General features: G+C 35.1%; 1 protein-coding gene across 1 annotated transcript in view; it reads right to left on the reverse strand.

The window, feature by feature from the left end:
- Positions 1-555: 555 nt before the first annotated feature.
- Positions 556-21,123, reverse strand: part of MALRD1 (MAM and LDL receptor class A domain containing 1) — a gene marked incomplete at its 5' end in the record, with an annotated part of 847,841 nt that continues 827,273 nt past the window's right edge. Inside the window, 2 exons of the mRNA XM_035729081.1 lie at positions 556-814; positions 3,656-3,731. Coding sequence (XP_035584974.1) covers positions 734-814; positions 3,656-3,731 — 157 coding nt within the window. The remainder of the gene's footprint in view (positions 815-3,655; positions 3,732-21,123) is intronic.

A 21,123-nucleotide genomic window follows, 5' to 3' on the forward strand; every position in this document is an offset into this window, starting at 1 on the left:
AACAAAATCTAGGAACTGAAACTTATAAATAACTAGAGTCCTTGCTGAAGGCATGGAGCTTTTGCAAATACCAACCAAAAGAAGTTCTCTATCTCCCAATTTCCTGATTTTAGGGATTATAATTGCCACATTATTTAAACAATTGGTATAGGGATTTTTCAGTTTATTGAAGTCCAAAGCTTTTTAACTCATGTATTTCAGTATTATTTTTATATCAATATGAAGATATGTGTTAAATAATTATTTGAATAAAAGCAAGTTTAGGCTGATAATTTCACATTTTTTTCAAGATGCATAAATAAATTTTACTCATGATTATGTGTATTAGGATTGGTATGATTTGTCCATTCCTGCTAATTTGTATACTAACTTATTCTTGTTTTTAAGCTCTATCTCATTTAAATAAGCATTTTAGCACTTATTTATATGCAGGCTATAAATTACAATTTGATTTGTAATTTAAAAAAATGACCATGATAAAAATCCAAAGAAAAGAAATTCAAGTAGAACATTTTATTAAAATATTCAGATATACAAAGAATATAAGGTTCTGGTTCAGATTCCATGAAAACATTTAATATATTCAGTAAGAAAATTTATTTATAAACATAATAATTACACTAGTATTCTGAATCCCTTCTATTTTTACTATTGCATAAGATGAGTTTCTGTCAGGTTTCAGAGTAGGATTTTACAAACTACATATCCTAGATCATACTTGATTTGGATGGTACTATTTCAGATGATTAGTTATGGTCTCCAGGCATCCTGATGTTGTGCCATATAATGGATTTGAGAAGGAGTATACAGAACTCTAAAGAAAAACACATTGAAGAGGTTAGGATTTTAGGCATTAAAGTAACAGACTTCTTTCCAGATCATGCAGAATACAATGAGTTTTTAATGGATTTCCACTGCAGTAATAACTAGAACTTTCCTGACTCTCCCCCTAGTACCTACAGTCCACACTGCCTACACTGCTGACAGACCTAAGGTTGATCTGTATCCAAGGCCTTTGGGGCATAGGAGTCACTGCCTTAGCCTCACCTCTGGTGGGATGGGGAAGTTCAGTGGCAGAATCTGGACTACCTCTTTCTGCGGTGCTGATTTCTGTAAGTCTGCAGTATTGATCATAGTTGAGTTAAACAAAACAAAACAAAATTACAAAACAAACCTGACTTTTAGTTGAGAGAGTTGTATTTTACAGAGTATATTAGAAAACCTAAAATGTGGAAAGTTCTAATAGTACAAACACTGATTTCTTCAACAAAGAAAGTGAAAGAAAACATGAGTGAGAAAATGGAGCCTAGAGATTAAAAGAGTCTTAGGAGACTTGTCTATCAATTTGGATGAAATACCTTATATCCATCCTGATTTAAAAAATATAGCAACAACAACAAATATAACCCCCCCTATTTATTTATGAGACAGTTGGGGTAGGTTGAACACTGACTGACTATTTAATGGCATCAAGGAATTATTAAATGTTTAGGTATGATACTGTGGTTATATTTTTTTAAAGTCTTTATCCCTTAATGTTATAACTTAAGTCTTCACAGGTGAAATTTAATGATATCTGGGATTTGTTTGTTTAAAAATACCCTGGTTGACACCAAGAGTGAACCCTAATGTAAACTACGGACTCTGGATGATGGGTAGATACAGGTTTGTCAGTGTAACTCATGTACCATTCTGGTGTAGGATGTTGATAATGGGAGAGACCATGTGTTTCTGGGCGGGGGGGGCGGATATATGAGAACTGTCTGTGCCTTCTGATCAATTTTGCTATGAACCTAAAACAGCTCTAAACAAAACAGTCTTAAAAAAACAAAAATAAACCAACACCACCATTCTGGTGTATAGTGGGAATGGGTGGTGTAGAGGTGAAACAAGAATGACCAGGGGTTGATAATGATTAAAGTTGGGAGATGGATACATGGCAGTTCATTATACTATTCTTACAATTTCTATATTAGAATTTGAGAATTTTCTCTAAGAGGTTTTGGAAGAGTATTTTGGGGAAGTCTATTTCTCTGTTACAAAGTCAGGAAAGGTATATGTAGTTTAATACAAAGTCATTGTTTTTTGAAACAACAGAAATCAAAGCAGCAATGAAGTTTAAGAACTGTGGCAGAATTTCTTAGAGAAGAAATTCTTGAAACTCCCTTCTTAATGGAAGGAAAAAAATGTGAAAGAGGAATTATTTTTTTTTATTTGGATAGAAAAAAGGAAATTGCTTCCAAGTTTCTCTAGAGTCATCGATTGCACTGCCATATGCAAACATAGTAGAGTTTTGAAAGCACCTTGAAAGGTGGGTCTTTGATATGAACCCCCACCCGTGTGCCAGAGAGGCCATTTCTCAGTAGAAAGTAAAAGATGCACAGTACCTTCCTAGCAGCTTTTTAATTATTACAAGTTTATAAGATATTAATATAAAAAATGCCAAATATAAAACACTACATTTGATTTCCTTATATCATTTGTATCTTTTGGATCCTAAATGTTAAACTGAAGATTTTTTTAAAAAGATTAAATTTTATTTCCTTTCCTAAAATGAAAGTAGGTTTGTATTACACCTACCTACTTTGCCAAAAAGATACCTTAGGCTTCCTAAATATGCATTTATTTATTTACTATCCATTTGAAGCAGGGCGGGGGGGGTGGCGGCTACATTTTAAGTTTTACTCTGTGTCTTGATTGACTTGACAGATCATCCAAATAATTTTCTTTGTGCTCTGGGAAATATTCCTTGTTTTCATTCCTACCAAATAATACTAAAAGTATATATGACATCATTATTGAACAAAACACAAATTAAAAAGTCAAGTGTTAGACTTCAGCCATATCAACCAAGGTTCCGAAACTACTAGAAATCATCGAATCTGGCAACTTATTACTCATTTAAATAATGGTAACAACTGTTTGTGGCCTATTCTCATTTAAAAATAATAGAGGAGAAATGAACACTTTAGCTTTCTATATACTCACTTTGACAAGAATGAATCTGATAAAATATTTCTAAAATCAGATGTAAGGAGGTTTTCGAAGACAAGAAGTGATGCGTCATGGCTAATCCTATTTTATATCTAAGTGAATGCTCATATTATCTACTTAAGAAAGAGATGAGAAAGATTTTACTTCATTTTCTCTCTAGTCTACTTAGTGCACTGATAAGGAATAGCCCTAAAAGGTCCCAAGAAAGATGAATACACTTTAATTTCTCCTTTGGTATTCTAAATTATCAGGTAATAGCCCTTTACTGCTCACACCTAAATTGAAAGTACAGCACGGAATGCTGTCCTCCCTTTTGTCTTTGGGAATAGAATACAAAGAACAGTCAATAAAGAGTTACTATGGGTAGCTGACTAATACTGTGGGTTAAACTGATATTTTCCAAATTTGTCAGCTCCTGTTGAGTATGAACAGTGACCACAAAGCCACTTAACAGTGAACTAACTTTACAAACAAATTGAATGTGCCCTGGAATGGAAAATTCTCATTGCACATCTAGAAGAACTAAAACTCCTTCCCATTCCCAATAAAATAACTCTGTTAAAACATTCCTCTTAGCCATGATATGGAAACATGTCCAAATCACACTGTGTGTGTGTGTGTTTCTGCTTCTGAAACAGTACAGTTCACCATTACCACTTACCTCTGTTTTCTCTGGGTCACTCCAGTTCCCATAAACCGGATTAACAAATGCACAGTTAACACTTCCTTTAGTTTTCCTGAAAGCACACAGGGCCATAAAAAAAGAGTAAGTATTGAAATGTAGCACAGTACATTTCCAGGTTATTTTCTGGTAGACATCTTTGAGAGACACATTGTCTAGCCAGCATACTTTCCTTTATGAATGTATTACCATAAGTAAAGTTACTATTTTTTTTTGCAGGACACCAAGGCAACCACATTCTTGAAAGTAAATGTAATTTGAACTCTGAATATTTAGATCCAAATAAACACAGGCAAATAAAAAGTGGCATAAATTGGTCTTAAAATTGATTTCTTAAAATATTACTCAGGTGATACAAAGGGTACAACATTATAAAGAACTGGCTATCTGGAAAGGCTACCTTAGACTTCAGAAGTGCCAAACCACCAAATCCCGAGGACTGTTTTTCATGACAGTGTTTGTCATAAAGATATGTAGCAATGAGTCATTCTTTAACATTTTAAATAGCAAATTTAAATGTGTTTTGAAGAGTTCTTAATGTTAGTGTTTCCTTTAAATGAATCATGAAGAGAGGTGTCCTTGATAATCTCCCATGTTGGTCTAGATCTGCTAATATAGTCTGATTAACTGAACTCCTAAGTGATCATTTTCTTTTTGTGCTTTACTTAATTACTTAAGAGTCTACGGACTTATTAGAAGACAACAAACCCTGGAATAGTTGGTCACAACTGTTGAGAATAAAAAATGCCCATCACAGGAACAAAAAATATAACAAGATAACTAAATACACCTCATTAAAAATCTACAGAATAATCCCATATATGCACACACAAATATATACACACACACAAGCATAATGGAGAATGGAAAGACCAATTGTAGGATGATTGCCGGGGTCTTGAGGGCAGCTAGGAGGAAAAAAATATATAATGCGTGAATATTTTTGCCAAACTGGGGTATAATGACAATAAGTCTATCAATAATATACCCTTAAATTCTAAGGGAAAAGGCAGTAAAGAGGAAACTCTGACTTGTTTTTTGAAAAGAAATCGTCCGTTAATGACCTCTTATTGTCATCTACCAAAACACATAGTGAGTCCAACAGCCTCATCTGGGTAATTGTGTTTGGCTGGCAGTATGTTCTTCCTGTGGATTCAGTCCTCAAAGCTTCCTAATCTCCACTATTTCTATACAATTGGCTTATATATTTAATAGCCTACCCAGTTCACCCTCATTGAGTCTACATTTTGGGTATCAATGCATGGGGATATATATATATATATATAGCAGCTATATTTGTGTGTTATTATTTGAAAAAAATCATAGATGCACTCAAATGATGAGGCAACAAGTATCTGTTAATTCCTTAACTATAGTGAGTCCTTACAATTTGCTACAGTTAGGTTGAATAAGTGATATTTGATCCTTTGCCTTCCCTTCCTCCAAGACTAGTCAGTGTAAAGTTGTCAGAGTGGTGAGCTCAGTAAATGATACAGTTAGGTGCAGGCCTAGGCAGGGTTGCTTTTAGAGTTGAGACGGCGTAGGGAGTTGAAGGGAAACCTCAAAATGTGTCACAATGCCAAAACAAAGGCTGGCACAGGAGAGACTGAACATTGAGGTAGGGAGTAACAAGACAAAATGGAAGTTAGGAACTAGATAAAGATCAGACAGATGCAGACACAGCTCAGAAAAATTAATCTCAGCTGAAATCAGGCATGAAATCAGGAAGCAAGAGGAAATCTGAACTGTGGGGCTAGGTAGGGCATACGGTGCAAAGGCCAGGCAAGGAAGGCAGCCAGGAACTGAAGGGACGGGCTTGACAGGCAACTGGACAGAAGTGAGGTACAAGCAATACAAAAGGTCTTGATGTGAGGCAATTATTTTTGGCTTTGGAGCTGGGACCCCAGATGACCTAGACCAAGACTGGCCGGCAGAAGGCAGGTCAACTGATCAGTTTTCCAGCTCTGTTAAATTCAGCTATTGGAGCTACTTTTCTTCTGAGAGGATTTTTAAGTCTTAAATCATTTTCTATTAGAATGAAAAAAAAAAAAAGACCTATAGGTGGTAGACTTTGGGGATCGGGTGACCACAAAGAAGGAAGGGTGACACTTAAGGTAAGAATGTGAAGTTGTAGTAAAAGAGGAAAGCATCACAGTATGAATGGAAGAATGTAAGCGATGGTAAATTCGTCCTCCTTTAAATTACGTTTATTAGCAGTCACAAACTACTATTATTTTTCCCATCAAAGGTGTGTCCCCAAATATTAGAAACCTCTGAATTGTTAGGCTTAATTTTTAATGTAGTTCCTGTTTATACTGTAAAATATCACCCACCATCAATAGATACTTAAGTAAATTTCTAGTGTCAACTCCATACATTTACTATTTCAAGTACTATGATATAATTTTCCATATGCATCAATTATATGTAAGTTTGATACTCAGACATAAACAGTTTTCCTGAAAATGATGGATCCTTCTATGAGGAAAACAAAATCTCTGTGAAGTTTTCTGCCAGTTCTAACACTGTAATGTATAATGATAAGCCTGTATTAGGCTAAAAAATGCTATGTTTAACTTACACTATTTGTCAATAGGCAGACGTCTCTAAAAGAGTTGAGGTTTCAAAGAATCTCACCACCTCCAGGAATCAGCAAGGAATTGACTTGGAAGTATGGAGTAGAGAGGAAAAAGCAGCATGGATCACATGAGTTTTCCATCCATAACTTAATCATGCATTCACTTAAATTATTATTAAGCTCCTGCTATATCCAGTATGTACAGTAACTGTATAGGGTGGCATTTTGAATGGGCTGAAGAGAGAGATGTCAGTACAGAACTGGATAATTCTGATGGGAATTTCCAATTTAAATTTAGTGAGCATATGTATAACTCTAAAGAAATTCACTTCATGGCTTATTAACTAACAACTGTTTTAGTGTTGATTAAAAACGTGTTTGTAATACGTACCTGAAATTACTATAAATGGGCAATGAAGAAAAACAAAGAATAAAACAAAAACTCATCTGTGTTACATCCAGTAAACATGACTTTAAGGTAAATGTTTATTATATGTCTATTTTAACAGCTTTATTCAGTTATTCCATACCATATAAATTTACTCATTTAAACATGATTCAATCTTTAGTAATATTAATTTTATTATTTTTATAAATGGTGAATAGGTATAACATAAAATTTGACATTTTAACCACTTTTCAGTGTATAATTCAGTGGCTTTCAGTATTTTCACAGTGTTATGCAATCATCACCTCTATTTACAAAATGTTTTCATCACCAGAAACAGCAACTCAGTAGCCATTAAACCATAGTTTCCCATTCTCCTCTTTCTCCAGCCTGGGGTAACCTCTGATTTACCTTCTGTCTCTATGAATTTGCCTATTCTAGGTACTTCACATAAGTAGAATCGTACAGTATATATCTTTTTGTGTCTGGCTTATTCCACTAAGTATAATGTTTTCAAGGTTCACCCATATTGCAGCATGTATAAGAACTTCAGTAATTTTTATGACTGAATAATACTCCATTGTGTGCATATGTTACACTTTGTTTACTCATTCATCTGATGATAGACCCCAGTTGTTTTCACCTTTTGGCTATTGTGAATGATGTTAGAATGTTGACATATAAGTATCTGAGTTCCTATTCATTTATATATCTTTTCATGTGCTTATTTGCCATTTGTATATCTTTATTGAAGAAATGTCTGTAAAAGTCTGCTGCTTTTAATTGGGTTGTTCTTTTGTTGTTGAGTTGTAGGAGTTTTTTTAATATATTCTGGATATTAAACTCTAATCAGATGTATGATTTCACATATTTTTTTTCTATTCTGTAGGTTGTCCTTTGATAATATCCTTTGTCCCTTTGATAATATCCTTTGATACATGAACATTTTTGATGAAGTTCCAGTTTATCTTTTTGTTTTGTTTTGTTTCTTGGGCTTTTGGTGTCATATCTAAGAATTCATTGTTATCTTTTCACATGTCTGTTGGTCATCTTCATGGCTTCTTTGGAAAAATATCTATTCATGTCCTTTGCCCATTTTTTTAATTGGATTGTTTTTTTGATGCTCAGTTGTATAACTTTATATATTTTGGATATTAACCCCTTGTCAGATTATATCATTTGCAAATATCTTCTCCCATTCAGTAAGTGCTTTTTTGTTTTGTTGATGGCTTCCTTCACTGTGCAAAAGCTTTTTATTTTGGTGTAGTGCCAGTAAGCTTAATTTTGTTTTTGTTTCCCTTGCCAGAGAAGACATATCTAGAAAAAAAATGTTTCTATGGCTGATGTCAAAGAAATTACTGCCTTTATTTTCTTCTAGGACTTTTATGGTTTCAGGTCTCTATCACATGATCAGTGAAATGCAAATTAAAACCATAATGAAATATTACTTTAAAATGGCTAAAATAAAAAACACAAGAATTAGCAAGTGTTGGTGAGGTTGTGGAGAAAAAGGAACCTTTGTGCACTGTTGATGGGAATGAAGATTGGTATAGCCACTGTGGAAAAACAGTATGGATATTCCTGAAAAAAAAAAAACTGAAAAAATAGAATTACTATATGATCCAGTAATTGCACCACTGGGTATTTACCCAAAGAAAACAAAAACACTAATTCAGGATGCCTGGGTGGCTCAGTCTTTAAGCATCTGCCTTCAGCTCGGGTCATGATCCCAGGGTCCTGGGATCAAGCCCCGCACGGGGCTCCCTGCTCAGTGGGAAGCCTGCTTCTCCCTCTCCCACTCCCCCTGCTTGTGTTCCCTCTCTCACTGTATCTCTCTCTCTCAAATAAATAAAAATCTTTAAAAAATAATAAAAAGAACAAAAACATTAATTCATAAAGGTACATGCACTCCTATGTTTGTTTATTTTGTCTGATTGCTCTGGTTAAGTTTTCTTATTGATAAACACATTTATCTGTAGCTTCTTGGGGCTAAAACCTTTACTAATATAAAACTAAATTGTGCGGTGCATTGAACTCTTGGTTTTGGCTCAGGTCATGATCTCAGGGTCCTGGGATCAAGCCCTGAGTCAGGCTCCATGCTCAGTGTGGAGTCTGCTTGGGGTTCTCTCTCCCTCTGCCTCTCCCTGCAATGTGTGCTTGCTCTCTCTCTCTCTCTCTCTGTCTCTAAAATAAATAAAATCTTTTAAAACAAACAAAAATTACAAAAAAACAAAAAAAAACAAAACCCTGAATTGTAATGATAGTGTATAAGGAAAATTTATATGTCAGTGTTTGGTTAGTTTTAGGGTAGAGTCTGATTGTCACTTAATGTGACCATCTTTAGACTAGATAAGTGAATAAACCTTTATTTAGGTCGAAAGAAAAGGTGACAATGAGCATAAAGTATCACTGTTGAAGAATGGCTATCAGGAAGATTACAGGAAAGAATGATAGACAGTGCATGAGTTGTTTCTATTGAGAAGTCTATACTCCAAAATGAACATCTGTTTACATACATCATAAGTTTATTAATTAGTAATTGTAATCCACTTTTATAATTAGTTTTATTGGGAGTGTCCTATTAATCTTATTTACCAAATTAATTGCTGTTTTTGGTTATCAGTGGGTTGTTTAATTTCTTTTTGTTAACAACAGACGTGTTTTTCTCTAAGTTGATAGTATGTCATTTTGTGTGTCTGAGAAACTGGTCAGGCTTCTTAGTCTAATCCACCAAACACCTTCATCCCCACTACTATCAGGGGAACAAGCTGTCACAATTTTTTCTCATATTTAAAAATAGGCTTAGAAAATGCTCAGAGCAAAATTAGCTCAAAATTTTAGTACAAATTTTAAAAGTGAGAGGAAAACAATTTGAGACGGCAATGTGTGATGATTCTAAGTGGACTGTGTTATAAAACGCTACTGTAAAAGCCTGTATGCTAAAAAGTATGGAGAACTGTACTCTGTGAAATTGAGGTAATCATAATGCACCTACCAAGGTGATTTGAAGGGATAAACATGATAATTTTCTTACCAAAAAGTATTGCTGTTCGTGTGTGTTTGTGTTTGTAGGAATCTGTTCTCATGCTTCCACTAATGAAATGATTTGTATATATTGCTTCTAAATGTTGAAGAATATTATAAAATACAAGAAATGATTGTTCTGAGTTAAGTACATGAAGGAAAATGATGCTCTACAAAGTGATGACTCGTTTCTTAAGATGGCAGAATGATAGAATGTTGATGCTATTTATCATGTTTTATAATTATTTAAATGTATCCAATAATTTTAGAACAGACACGGTGTACTAAAACATTGTGTTAGGTCTTGGACTTACAAAGTTGATCAGTTCCTACCTCTAGAACTTCTTTTGGAGGGTGGCAGCTAGTGGACTTCTGTCTCTTTGAATGAAATTATATGTTTATACAATGCCTACCACAAGTAGATGCCTGGTAATAGTTGAATGTTATTCTCTTTACCTTCTTTTCTTATTCTTTCCTCCTTTTGTCAACTGTATCTTTCTTTTAAACTTTCTGCTACTTTCTCCAGACCTCGAAGCCTGGGTTCAATGAAGGGATATTGGGATAAAGAAAAATAATAAGTATCAAAATAGTAATAATAATCACTGTAGTACTTTTTTATTTTTTAATATCAACTTACTAATTTAGAGCTAGCAAGGACCTTTGCAATCATCTTGCTCATGCCTGTTTTACAGATAGGGCAACTGAGACTCTTCCCCTACTAGACCACAAGTCTCCTGGAGGATAAAGACCATGTCTGGTTACTCTTCTCTCTATCACAGTACCTAATGCAGTAGGAATCAACTGAATATTTATGGAAAGAATAACTTAATGTTATTCTGTCAAAGAATTTATGATGGAACAAAATCCACTAACCTGCTTTCTGTTCTGTTCCCTCATGCCCACTCCCACCAATATACTTCATCAGTTCCCACAGAGAAAAGATAATCATTTTTACTGTTTTTATCACGGAGCCACATTTGTATTTAGCTTTCTGTTCCACTTAGCCCAAGACTTTAAGTGGCCCAGGAGCCTACTTTTGCCTTCTGTCTCTTTCCATTCTTTTTTCAGTGGATTAAGTGCCCAGATGAATAGCTTGGGGGCTTTGCTAAAGATGAGAGGAAAAGAATAGGTGTGACCCTTCTATCTCTTTGTATTACTTAGAAACTGAAAAAGTCATATGATTGGAGAAAATTAGTACAAATAACTCATTTTACAATATTTGAAAAGTAAAGGTCTGAGTTCCTCATATCTCATGTATCTTTGAAAAATGAGAGGTACGAAACATCCATGTATAAGTATAAGGATCTTGAAATAAATTTTCAGGCTATGAAGTATTTGATTTGTTACTGTTGGGGAAAAATGTTTCCTAACCATAAAAGTATACGTGACATTTTTTTTTTTAAAGGATACATCTAAATTATGAACTACAGTCATTTCAGTGGTGGAGATAGAATTCATTTATTCTGGGAGTCATGCCCATTACATTAAATTTTGCTTAGCCTGATTAATGGTGAATCTGGGGTGTCCCAGAGAAGTAAATCTCAATTCCACTCTCCCTGTTTCCACCTCTGTCATTTAAAACTCTGATTTGGATTTTCCAAATGTTTCTAGTCTTAAGACTTTGTTAGTATGCCTCAGCCTTTCTAAGTGGGCTAATCTTTCAGATGAAAGGAAAATAAAAATAAAGTATAGCTGGGTTTCCACTTTTATTCATCTATTTTTAAAGTTCATCAAACATATTCCTGTCAAGAAGAAATCTTTTTTTTAAGATTTTATTTATTTGAGAGAGAGAGAGAGAGAGCATGAGCAGGGGGAGTGGCAGGCAGAGGGAGAAGCAGGCTCCCCACTAAGGAGCTCAATATGGAAATCAATCTCAGGACCCCGAGATCATGACCTGAGCCAACGATAGACGCTTAACTGGCTGAGCCATCCAGGTGCCCCAAGAAGAGATTTTTTTTTTTTTTAAGATTTTATTTATTTATTTGACAGAGACATAGAGAGAGAGAGGGAGAGAGAGCACAGATAGGTAGAGCAGTAGGCAGGGGGAGAGGGAGAAGCAGGCTTCCCGTGGAGCAGGGAGCCCGACGTGGGGCTCGATCCCAAGACCCTGGGATCATGACCTGAGCTGAAAGCAGACGCTTAACCGACTGAGCCACCGAGGCGCCCCAAGAAGAGATCTTTTTAAAGAAATAATTGTGTCCTAACCAGTGTACTACTAATTTTTTTCTCTGTCCCATGATAAAGATTAAAGAATGATGATTTTTCCTTTTTGCTTCCTGATTTTAGATTGATGTACTGTTTCCTTTTTTTTTTTAAGTTTTTTTAATTTATTCATTTTTGAGAGAGAGGGAGAGAGCAAGCGAGCATGACCGGCGGGGAGGAACAGAGGAAGAAGCAGACTCCCCGCTGAGCAGGGAGCCCGATGGGGGACTCCATTCCGGGACCCTGAGATCATAACCCTAGCTGAAGGCAGACGCTTGACTGACTAAGCCCCCGGGCTCCCGATGCACCATGTTTTCCTATGCAGTCGTCAGTGCCATATAATTCACATGTATCGTCTTTTTTTCTTTTCTCTAAGCCTTAAACAAGTTTTATTTTACACCTGGTCTCTGTTCATTTCCAGTCCAAATTTTAGCTTGTTTGAATAAACCCTTTTTAAGGAGAATTATTATAAATTATAAAATTTAGACTTTATTCTGTTCTTTTTGCAATAAGACCTTATTTTGTTCTTTTTGTATCTTTTAGCTTGCAGAGAGAAGTACAATAAAATAAATGAGATAGGAAGTTGGTGAAAGGAATTCTGAGAACTGGAAAATAGAACCAGATGCAGTGAGATGGGACAGCACATGAAATAAGAGTCTATATATTTACTAAATGAAGGATACAGCTTTGACTTTAAGATTCTTAGATTTAAATTTAAGCAGGACAATCAGTTACATAGGTAGTACTTTTTTTTAAAAAAGATTTTATTTTATTTGAGAAAGAGAATGAGATAGAGAGCATGAGAGGGGGGAGAGTCAGAGCTGAGCAGGGAGCCTGATGCGGGATTCGATCCCAGGACTGCAGGATCATGACCTGAGCCGAAAGCAGCCCCTCAACCAACTGAGCCACCCAGGCGCCCACATAGGTAGTACTTTCAAAAAGAAACAACAGTGCTTAGTAGCACATCTCCAACTCAGGAGAGAAGACATATGTATGTGTGCATCCTCTTAGTGTAATCTAGGCTAAAAGAACAACAAGTCCCCTCAACATTATTTTAGAAGAGGACACAGTGGTTTCACTAGGTTGTTTCAATTAATATTTTTCAAAATATCAGACTGAATGACAAAGTGCTTCAATAAAAACTATATAGGAGAGGGTGGTAGCAAGGAGGGGGATGAATTTTATCGTACCCTTGAAGCATAACTGTGCCTCAGAGAATTTGATTTTGGGAGCATTTTCATGTTTGTGTTTATTATAAAAAGTCAACACCAAGATTACAATTTGTAGTAGGTAATTACAGAGCAGACATTAAATCTGTTATAAGAATCTATAGGTAGAATAAAATCACATAACATCATGAGGCATTATAAGAATAAATTGAGTCTGTTAAATCAACTTTTCTCATTGAATGTATGCTCCTGTAAAATACTATATAATCGGACTACTGCTAAAGAAGAAAAGGGAAAAAATCATGATGACATTTTCAGCTATATAATGGTCTCTATTTCTAGCAAGATACTTTTTTTTTTTTAGAAGTAAATTGGGGGGGAAAAAAAAGAAACGCCAATTTTAAAAAGCAGGGATAAATTAGGGGGGAATGCCCATGACCTCCAGTATTCATTTCCAAGTCCTTAAGGAACAAGCTGAACCAAATGTTTGGGTGAAAAAGTTCAGAAAGGATTGGGTTTTCAAACATAACCAGAAATGCCACAAAAAGGAGAGGAAAGGATTAATCATCTGGGGTCACAAAACCAAACAACTGGGACACTGAATTTTGCTAAACTCATTCACGTGACACAGCAGCTGCCATATTTTTCTCCTACTCTCTTCAGGCAGGAAATACATATCACCGACTACAAAACCTGTCACTGTTTAATGCGATCTTGCTGTGGCAGAGTGCCTAAATAGGAGGAACATGCCCAGGAATATGGATGCAATTAGTGTGAATAAAGCTGACCCAAGTTCCTGTAGCTTAACCTTAGGGAGACCCCATGCTGCCAATGTGAGCATAGTCTCTACTCGGCTTCTCCTCATCTGAGTGCAGTGTTAGCACATTCACAACTGCCTAACAGGAGCCAGATGCAGAATTTGAGTCCCTCTGGAAATATATTTGATAGCACACTTTGAAAATCTTTCTTGACCTAGTAAAATTACTAGAAGTCAGTCTTTAGGGAATAGGAAAACAAAGATTTATATAGAAAGAGGCTCATCAGCAATTACTGGTAATAATGAAAAATTAGATACAACTTAAATGTCTAATAATAGGATAATGGTTAAATGATGATACATGTACTTGAGAGAACATTAAATAGCCCTTTCAAGTAATGCTAGAAAGAATATTTAGTGGTTTAAGGGCAGTGTTTCTCAAAGTGTGATCTGTGGACTGCTGGAGATCCTAAGACCTCTTCAGGGGTGTACAAATTTAAAACTCTTCTCATAATAATAATATAATAATAATAAAACCCACTGGTAAAAGATTCATTCAAATGGAAGCTAGATCAATGAATTTTTATTTTAACAGACTTTCACTGTATTGATATTTGCACTGATGGTTAAAACTGTCAGTACCTTAGCAGGAAACAAGACAATGGTACCCAGCTGTATGTTACATTTGTCACCACCATGTATTTGCAGTAAATATTTTGAAAAGTCAGTTTCATTTCAAAATGACCTTGCTGAAGTGACAAAATTGATTATATTAAATCTCAACTGTTCATATGAGGTTTTTATAATATTCTGAGAACTGTGCATAAAGCACTTTTATGCCTTATTGAAGTGCATATGTCTTGTGGAAAAGCACTGCAAGACTGAGTTGCAAGGTAAACTAACCACTTTTTTCATGGAACAACATTTTTATTTGAATGAATGACAGCCTGTGGTTATTCAGACTAGGGCATTTGGCAGACATTTTACTAAAAATGAATAAGAAAGAGTGATGACATCAGAGAAAACATGTGACAGTATCTCTTGCTAATGATAAAATTTTAACTTTCAAACAAAAGTTAGAATTCTGAAAAACGTATTTTCCATCATGAGCACAACAGCTTCCCAATATTTTAAAGACTTGTCTGATGAAATTTTTTTCTTACGTTGCGTAAAGAAATGTTTCAACATTTGAGAAGCTACATAACTCAGCAATTTTCTGAGTGAAAAATGCAGGACACTACAGAATCACACATGGGTAAATGATCCATTCATAGTGCCAGATAGACCAATAAATTTTTAATGCAGCAGTGCAAAGACTTCATTGATAGGGTTTCAGATTTCAACATTACAACTACACTTTACCACAAATCTCAAGTTTTGGTATAGTAAAAAACATCCGTGATTACCTGAAAAGCTATGAAAATATGCCTCCCTTTTCAAAATATTCATCTATGTAAGGTTGAATTTTCTTCATATACTTCAATCAAAACAATATATTGCAGTGCTTTTAATGCAAAAGTAGATACGAAAATCCAGTGCCGGCTCTCACTAAAATTTTCTTCTAGTTTGAGTACCTCTGTTTTACTGAACATTCTGGTTTCAAATAGGAGTAAATACTCACTTACCTAGCAGGATACAAGACATACTTTTCTTCAATAAGTTTTTGCTATCTCTTCTAAAGGTATTATATTATTCCTATATTCTTTTCCTTTCCCCTATAAATGTGATGCCATATAAAGTCCTACAATTAATAAAGGTCATTTTTCATAAAATGGTATGTATATTATATGTGTAAAATATATATAATTATGTCTTTATAATATGTATTTTTTCTTAACATGTAATGGATTTATTATTTTAAAATGAATTAATACATCTAATTTAAAATACTTCTCAATTTTAATTTTTAATATGATAAACTTTGAAAGCTATGAACCACATAAAAAAGTTCTTTGGGGTTCTCAATAATGTTTAATGATGTAAAGGTATCTTGAGAGTAGAAACTTTGAAAGTGATCAGCATAGGGAAAAAAATTGGTAAACAACTCAAATTTCAAGATGGAAGCATGTGTACATATGTTTATGTGTGTGTGCACATTGATAAAAGTTTAGAAGATACATCAAAATGGTATTAGTATGTATCTCTTGATGGTGACATTAAGATAATTTTAAATTCTTTTCTGGCACTTTGTTGTATTTCCTGATTTATCCTCATTGAGTTGTTGTGTATTAGAATCTTGGGGGAGGTGAGATGGTTTTACAGTTTGGAAACTATCAGGAGGCATTACCCTTGCCTGAGCTCCACACCATCCTGCCCCAACCCCTGGTAAGTCATTTGCCTAAAAGATAAGATCTGACAGCCTCACCAGTTTTTCCTGATTGCCTTCTTTTAGCATTTCTTCTCCAAGTTGACTAGTCCGCCTTGCTACACTACCTAACAGTTGTTGGATAGGCTATGCTTTTTCATAAATTCTGCTTTTGCTCTTTTTTTTTGCTCTTAAGTTCACTCTTCATTGGTCAGAACTTTGCTAGCTCTGGAGCTAGATACACTTCTCTTCTTTGTATTCTACTGTGCATGGTGCATTTTACTATCAGGACATACAGTGCTTTTTTAATTGGAATGAAATATTTTTCCATGTAAATTGCTCTATATGAAAACTCTAATTTCCTTATTGAATTCTTTTAGACACATAATCTGTTTGATTGAAACTGATTGCAGTGTTGAAGTTAATTATCAGTCTTCATGATTTCCCTTAGCAATCACCTAGCAACTTGCTGCTTTTTAAATCTTTTTAGACAGTTTAAAATTTACAACACTATATGAAAATCTGTATAGAAAGAATGGACTTATTTTATTATGACTCATGAGTTTCCACAAATTTTTAAAAATATACTCTATTTGGGGTTTATATATATATATATATATATATATATAGTTAAGGCTCTCTTGGATCTATCAATAAATTTAGCTTATAATACTTTAAAAATTGAAAAAAAACGAAGTTGCATTTTCCTATCTTAAAACAACCTCTTAAAAAAACATATTTAGAAATATGCACCCAAGCACACAAATTAGAATTCTATGTAGATTTCTTACATTTCTACATTCTATGTAGATTTCCCTGTTAATTCCTAGTAAATTTACCATCATTTTTTCTTACATTACCTGTTTTAGTCACCCTAACTATACCATTCTCTGTCACAGCTTGCGCCTTTACACAAGTTGTTCTGTCTTTGTGATGTTCTTCCTCCTTTTCATCTAGTGGATTTCAGTCCATGCATTTGGACTTGACTGATGCAACATCCTCACAAAATCCTTCTTCAACCTCTCCACCATATTATTCTCACTTCTGAAGCAAATTCACCCTCTTCTTTACCTGTCTTTCTCCATTGCTGTGCAGGAAGTGACTGTATGTGCTTAATATAAACTTGTTGAAGAACTGGTATTATTTGCTTTTCTATATGTCTTCTTCACCAGAGTATAAATTATTATTTATTTTTATATTCTCATCCTTAGTACAGTGCCTACCACAAAATAGGTGCTTAGTAAATGTTTGCCAACAAATACATGAAATGGATTGCTGAGAGTTTATGATTTATGGGGGTTTTTTAATAAAGATGAAGATAAGCTGGTCTTTTACATTCTGTTGTCATTCTGTCCTTTGATTCATTAATGAGGTAGAAATTTTAACACAGTAAACAGATTGTTGAACTTGTAGGAATATCCCTAAGGATGCTTTAAGGAGAAATTGTGTGAAATATGATTCGAAAGCAGAAAAGAATCTCTCAGGAGGATAGCAAAGCAGTTATTGAAGAAAAATTATGAAACTGATCCCATCCTCCCCCCTGCCAAATTTCCCACCCTTTAGCAACTCCTAATGGAGGAAAACACTTAGCATCCTGATTCTCCAAAGGTGCTGAATGTGTTTGCTGCATACCATGGGAGAGCAATACGATTTGCTAATCATACCCTCCCCCCCACTTATCTGTACTGCCTTCCTGTCCTTCCTCATTTAAACAGGTTACTTCTTTCGAGGAGCAACTCAGATTTCTTGGACATTAGAAAACAAATGTAACATGATGTCTTCTAGCTATGTAAGATTTGTAATAAACAGAAGATGCTGAAAAGGTCTTTAAATCCTGGGCGCCTTCAGCTCAGGTCATGATCCCAGGGTCGTGGGATCAATTCCCACATCGTGCTCCCTTGTAGGGAGCCTGCTTCTCCCTCTGCCTCTGCCTCTCTCTCTCTCTGATGAATAAATAAATACAATCTTAAAAAAAAAAAAAAAAAAAAAAAGGTCCTTGAATCCTGACCTGAGGACTATTTCGGCTAAATAGTCACCTGTATTAATATGGTAAAATATCTATCTTCAGATCAAATAATTAGAATAATTAGGGGCTGTTATAGAGTAAAGTGCTCTTTATAAGTTTTATACAGATTTTATTTCTTAGACTATTTGGAATCTATGTCCAGTGACCCTAGATTTGAAACAACTTGGGATAGTAACTGCAACATATACACTAATGCCAATGAAGCTTGCATAATATTCAAGACGTGTATTGCTCATACATTGCATATAAACTGGTTTTGTTTAGTCAGTATCTTAAATGATCAGAGAATTAAAGAATGACTTGATATTTAGTAAAAATTGCAAATCACTTAGAAATGCGCATGAAATTTCTTATTTTGTTCCTGTGAGAAATATATTACTTTCTTGAAAAGATTTCATCTATACACTCACTTAAAATTACTTCTCTAAGAAAATAGAATGAGAGGAATAATATAGGTAAAATTGTTAATCAGATTCTCAACCAGGTTGATTAGAGTGTTTGATGCCAGGCAATGTTTTCAGAAAGTTCAGGGCAGTATCTGTCATAAAGACGGACATCTAAATTTAATGGTCTAGTATGAGGACAGTATTGGATGTTCAATTTCTTCCATAGATTTTGAATACATATACTTGTAGGTTTTGGGAATCCTCTAATGTTCGACATTAATATTCTAGGATTAAAGCTTCTGATTATGGATCCCATTCATGAGTCTGCAAAGGGTCATACATGTAGGCATCATTTGGTGTTCCTTTATTTGCTTTCAGCCTCCACAGAATGCATGAAAATCGGTCAAGTGGATGGAGTTTCTTTAGGAATACCCAACAATGATATCCCAACATTTTAGAGTCCTCTGTGAGGATTCTAGTATAAATAAACTCTGGAGCATTAAGGCAAGTAAAATACTGCTTTGGAATATAAAATGTTCATTTGGGTTGCAACATCCTATTGTAGATAGTTTGAAAATTCAATTTAATAGATATTTACTGAGATGAATTCCTACTTGCTATTTGTTGACTTTAGGAATATAAATATGAATAGAGCAAAGATCTTGCCATCGAGAGGCTTCAGAGTCTGTTATGGGAGACATCAAACCAAAAGTCAGTGTGATGAGTGAAAAACAAAGTGCTTTGGAAGCTCAGGAGTGGTTACCTCTGCCCAACGTGACCTGGGAAGATTCACAGAGGACATCGCTTTTATGGTTAGCCCTTGAAAGTGTTCTTTTATTATATTTTATTTCTATGGTAAAGGAAGAAGTAAACCCAGCATTTCTGGAAATTTCCCCTATATTCCTTTGACCAATAAGTTCTTGGCCATTATAGTCTGGAAAGATGGCAGTTGGTATCACTTATTCTGTTTCATCTGCCCTACATGTTATTTATGTAATGCACAGTATGTTAGGCAAGGCGCAAGACAGACAAACAGTGCTCTGCCTGCTTCCCAGAGATTCATCAACAAATGGAATTATGAGTGAGTTCCAGATATTGTTGTTTTTAACCATCAGTCTGTTGTTTGGTCAAGACTACCATACAGATAGATTTGCCAGGTGTCTAGTGTAATATTGAATTGTAATTTAGGAACTTTTTTTTTTTGGTAAGCTATTAACTATCGCAGGGAATTGTCATGCAAATATAAAGGTAGATCACTACCGGTCAGACTGAAGACACCCTAATATCTGAAGGTGTAATGCAGTTACATGACAACCAGAGAATACTCAGGGCCTAAAGAACCAAGTTCAATATTCTGTTTGAATCATGCAGTTTTGGAACTGGGAGAAAACTTTAAAATAATGCAGAAGGTGCAACATGGGTTATAAGAAGGAGTAATTTAGGCAACATAAACATTTTAACTTTGTAGTTATATTTTATATTATTAAAGGTAGAACAAAAATATATGAATGGCACATCAAAACCATGCTTTCATGAATACTATTTCTTAGGAGAAGGCTAAGAAAAAAAGAAATCTATTTAAAGATAAATACATAAATAAAAGTAATAGTAAACATAATACATAGGCCGTAAATTGTGGGGACAGCCTATAAATGATAGAAGTTTGGGAAAGACTGAGTTCAACTTCCTTATTTTATACATAAGAAAATATAGAATATCAAAATAGTTTTCTTTCTATTGTCCAAACCCATCTTTCCTCCTGGGTTTTTGGATCTCTGTTAGGGGCATTACCAACCGTGCAATTGCCTGAGTACAATACCCTCAAATCAACTTTGACAATTGTTTTTTTCTCATCTCCTATATTAAGGCATTCAGCCACTATCCAGATTCAAGAATTTATAGTCTCTCTTCTAAACCTCTTGAGTAGGTTTATGTCCTAAAAGATTAGATCTTTTCTAATCTATTCTCATGCTCTGCCTTTGTGTGTGTGTGTGTGTGTGTGTGTGTGTGTGTGTGTGTGTGTGTGTGTGTGTGTGTGTGTTTGTTTTTTAAACACAGACATGATCTGGTCATTCTTCTGCTTAAAACACTCTCCTGGCTTTTATCATTAAGGCCCTAGCAGGAAATAGCTGACATACTCAGATTGTAAAATTGAATGTTTGATAAAGTGAAAGTTTGCAAAGGTATGGCCAGAATGTAGAGGAACAATAAGAGATGGTGCAGTAGCCTGGGCCAGTCATCAGGCCTGTTACCACCCTAGGCTGGAAGGGGAAAGGAGAGGGATATAGGAGAAGGTAGCAGTAGTGTGCAGAGGGGCTTTTAACAGTCCTGTCACTTCTAGCGGCCAGCTGCAACTTCACTGCAGGAAGTAGCCAGGGTTATGAATACCCAGCCCTTCTCTTTCCTCCCTCAAGGTACCCCACTTTGGCCAGACATAATATGAATTCAGACGACAAGGGGATCCCATTAGTGCAACTGATGAAGGCCAAGTCTCCAAATCAACCTTACCCTCTTCTCCATCCTGTTTAGTGGGAAAGAGTGGAGGGTGGGCCTGAGGGGACGGGCAGGAAATCGCCAGCACTCAGCTCTTTTTTTTTCCTTAAGCGAGTTGA

The sequence above is a fragment of the Zalophus californianus genome, chromosome 9 (assembly GCF_009762305.2).
Source record: "Zalophus californianus isolate mZalCal1 chromosome 9, mZalCal1.pri.v2, whole genome shotgun sequence".
NCBI lineage: Eukaryota > Metazoa > Chordata > Mammalia > Carnivora > Otariidae > Zalophus > Zalophus californianus.